General features: G+C 58.5%; 1 protein-coding gene across 1 annotated transcript in view; it reads left to right on the top strand.

The window, feature by feature from the left end:
* FBN3 (fibrillin 3) overlaps window positions 1-3,740 on the top strand; it is a 57,930-nt gene that overhangs the window by 38,924 nt on the left and 15,266 nt on the right. The window contains exons 47-52 of the mRNA XM_011383318.1: window positions 749-874; window positions 1,733-1,885; window positions 2,075-2,140; window positions 2,358-2,483; window positions 2,811-2,930; window positions 3,054-3,176. Coding sequence (XP_011381620.1) covers window positions 749-874; window positions 1,733-1,885; window positions 2,075-2,140; window positions 2,358-2,483; window positions 2,811-2,930; window positions 3,054-3,176 — 714 coding nt within the window. The remainder of the gene's footprint in view (window positions 1-748; window positions 875-1,732; window positions 1,886-2,074; window positions 2,141-2,357; window positions 2,484-2,810; window positions 2,931-3,053; window positions 3,177-3,740) is intronic.

Below are 3,740 nucleotides of genomic sequence, written 5' to 3'. Positions count from 1 at the left end.
TTCCAGGTGCAGAATGACCACTGTATAGGTGAGTGTCCGGCCCTACCTCCCAGCTCTGGATTCAGAGAGGCATCTCTGGGACTCTGTTCCCCATCTGTAACATGGAACACCAGCTAGAGTCGTGTTGAGGGTGGAGATACACTTAGCACAGTGCCCAGCGCACCGCCACACACTATTAGAAGTGCTCTGGGCTGACGGCTCCTTTCCTCTCCTGTCTCCCTCTCTCCTGCCTGACCATCTCTGGTCCAGTCTCCACCTGGGCTAGCTTTATATAGCGCGGGCTAACCTGGACCAGTCTAGCCTGGCCTCCTCCAATCTAATCTATCTGGGCTAGCCTTGTATGACCTGGGCTAACCTAGATCAGTTTGGTTTGAGCAGATGGGTTAACCTTGTACAGCGTGGGCTAACCCGGACCAGTCTGGCCGGGCCATCATCTCTGGTCTAGCCCATCTAGGCTAGCTTAATGTAATGTGAACTAACTCCATCAAATGTAGGCTAAATTTTATCTAATCTTGGTTATCTTTATACAAATTTTATCTCTAAAGATGGGCTTTTCCTGACCATAATCCCTACCCTGAATATACCTTGTAGAAAATTCCCTTCATACTGCCCCCTAGTGCTCTGGCTCATACTGAGCCCTGGGGGCTCCTGCTCCGGGTCAGTCCCTCCCGAACAGCCAAGGCTGTCCCACCCCAGCCAGGGTCCTGTCCTGCTCACACCCCACTCAGCTATGTCCCTGGCCCTCCAGACATCGACGAGTGCTCGGAGGAGCCCAACCTCTGCCTCTTTGGTACCTGTACCAACAGCCCCGGGAGTTTCCAGTGCCTCTGCCCGCCTGGCTTTGTCCTCTCTGATAATGGGCACCGTTGCTTTGGTGAGTCTGGGGCCACAGAGCACACAGGGCTCTGAAAAGAGGTGGGGGATGGGGCAGGGGAGAGTCAGATCAACCAGGAAAGGGGGCTGCAGCTTCTCGTGTGGATCTCCTGGAGCTCTGCCTCACGGAGGGGCCGTAGGGTTGTCCTAGTCCAACCGACCTCTTGGCCAGACAGGTCCATGGAGGGCTAACTTGGTCCAGTCTGGGCTAGCCTGGTCCCTTGGGCTTGGGCTGCCCTGTAAGGGCTGCAGTGGCCCTGCCTGAGCTGGCTTCATCTCAGCTGGGCTAGCCTTGTCTGGTGTGCGCTAGCCTCATTCAATCTGAGCCAGCCTCTTCTTCTAGGAACGAGGGGGAGGGCAGGACAATTGAATCAATATTCGTTATTGTGGGGACAGGTTTGGGCCGATCCCCAACAAAGAGGATTTCTCAAGCTGGTAGGAATCTGGGGTTGAGGACCAGGGGTCAGCAATGAGGATGGGGGAGCTGAAGTCTGAGGTCCTCTTGCTCTCTGGGATTAGTCACTTTGCCTCTCCAAGAAGGAGCTTCTAATCCAAGAATAATATAGCTGAGTTTGACCACTCTCCCTGTCCCTGGAGCACCCCCACAGCAGTGAAAGGGGTGTTGCTGGAAGGAATTCCCAGGGGTCCAACGAATGCCTCAAGGCTGACTCTCAATGGGCCACTGTGGGTCACATGTCCACCCCCAAACCAACCACCATGGCCTGAGGCCCGGAGTGTTCTGATTGGCTGCTAGTAGAGGCAGGCCCACCCATTTGCAGGAACCGGGGTGGAAGAGGTACGGGGTGGGCGAGCACTGCTAATGGCCCTTCCAGCAACTCTCTGGGCAATCACCCCACAGACACACGGCAGAGTTTCTGCTTCACCCGTTTCGAGGCCGGAAGGTGCTCGATGCCCAAAGCTTTCAACACCACCAAGACCCGGTGCTGTTGCAGCCAGAGGCCTGGCGAGGGCTGGAACGACCCCTGTGAGCTGTGTCCTCAGGAGGGCAGTGGTGAGCACTGGCCCTGTCCAGTCCCTCCCCTCCGATTCTGCCTGCCTGCCCCGCCCCCCGGCCACCCTCTACCCCCGGCTCCTCTCTTTTCTCTCCATTCTTCCTTCAGCCTTCCCTACACCCGCTTGGGGGGTCCTGAGTGCTGCACCTGGCCCCTGACCCTCACCCCCTTGTCCTCTCACTGTCCAGCCGCTTTCCAGGAGCTCTGCCCCTTTGGTCACGGAGCAGTCCCAGGCCCAGACGAGACTCGGGAAGGTGAGTCCCTCGCCCCCACCGAAGAGCCCCTCCGGGCTGCCGCGCCCGCCTCCTTTCCACCCAGCTTCGTCTGGGCTCCGCCTGGGTTCCCAGGTCTCAAGCTTCTTCACTGGCCCCACGGGTGGCCCTAAACCCCTCCAGCCTGGAGGGAAGGAAGAGACCCTCAGTGTGGCCAGGACATGACAGGCACCGTGTCTTCAACCCTTGCTGCTCACAGACGTGAACGAGTGTGCAGAGAATCCTGGTGTCTGTGCCAATGGCCATTGTGTCAACACCGATGGCTCCTTTCGCTGCGAGTGTCCCTTTGGCTATAGCTTGGACTTCACAGGCGTCAGCTGTGTGGGTGAGTGACCGGCCCGCCTCCCAGGAAAAGAAGGAGCAGAGGAGCAGGGCAGACACTACCCAGGGCAGGACCCTGCCCCTTAGCCACTGTCACTCTCCCCGCCCACTCTTCCTTCTCTCCGTTATTTACTCATCCATTTATTCACTTATTTGGTCACTCATTCATTCCTTTGTTCATTCATTCATTGAACACATACGGCATGCTGTCCTGCATCTAGCCTAGAGCCACAGCAGACCTGGCCCGATCCAGTTTGTGGCGGTCAGTGGGGAGGCACACAAGATAATATCAAGGATGGGGGGCTCTCTGAAGGCACTGACCACCCCCCAGACGCAGACGAGTGCTCCGTGGGGCTGCCCTGCGGGGAAGGTACGTGCACCAACGTCATTGGAGGCTTCGAATGTGCCTGTGCGGATGGCTTCGAGCCCGGCCCCATGATGACCTGTGAGGGTATGACCCTGCCTGCCCAGGACCTGGGCTGTGTGACATGGGAGTGGGGAGCTGGTCTGTGGGAGGAAGCGGGGGTCCTGCAGGCAGACCCTCCCCAGCCGGCACCTCCACTGGCCCCCCCAGACATCGATGAGTGCTCCCTGAACCCCCTGCTCTGTGCCTTCCGTTGCCGCAACACCAAAGGCTCCTACGTGTGTACCTGCCCGGCTGGCTATGCCTTACGGGAGGACGGGACCATGTGCCAAGGTAGGACCCGCACGGGCAGGTGGGCACGGGCAGGGCCCCCAGGCTCCCCACGCCTCAGTCCTGAGAAAAGAGGGAAAATTAAGAGCCTGTGTCTCCAAGGGCAGGAATGAACAATAAGTGACAAGGTGAGTGGAGAGGGAGGCAGGCGACTGTGCAGCGGGTGTGCTTTGTGAGTGGGGCCTCCGTTTCTGTTATGAAAACGGGGTGCTAGCATTGTGGGTCCTGACAGCACAGTACGTGTGGCTCTGGAGGCCCCTCCAGGGGCAGCTGGACACGCCCTGAGTGGGACGGGGCAGTGGGGACAGCAGTCCTGCCCTGCAGAGGACATGTGGCAACGTCTGGAGACTTTTTTTGTCGTCTCGGTTGGGTGGGAGGGTGCTGCTGGCGCTGAGTAGCCTCGGGTGCTGATAAATACCCTACAAAGTGCAGATCGGCCTCCCACCACAGTTTTCTGGTCCCAAATGTCTAGTTTCAAACCCCAGGCCGGCATGTGGCCCCTCCAGGGCGATTACAGGGCCAGTGTTCCAGCGACAATGGTGAAGGCCCTGCAGATTCCTAGACCCT

Source organism: Pteropus vampyrus, unplaced genomic scaffold (genome assembly GCF_000151845.1).
Source record: "Pteropus vampyrus isolate Shadow unplaced genomic scaffold, Pvam_2.0 Scaffold510, whole genome shotgun sequence".
Taxonomy (NCBI): domain Eukaryota; kingdom Metazoa; phylum Chordata; class Mammalia; order Chiroptera; family Pteropodidae; genus Pteropus; species Pteropus vampyrus.
This window is presented reverse-complemented; position numbering and strand designations above follow the sequence as displayed.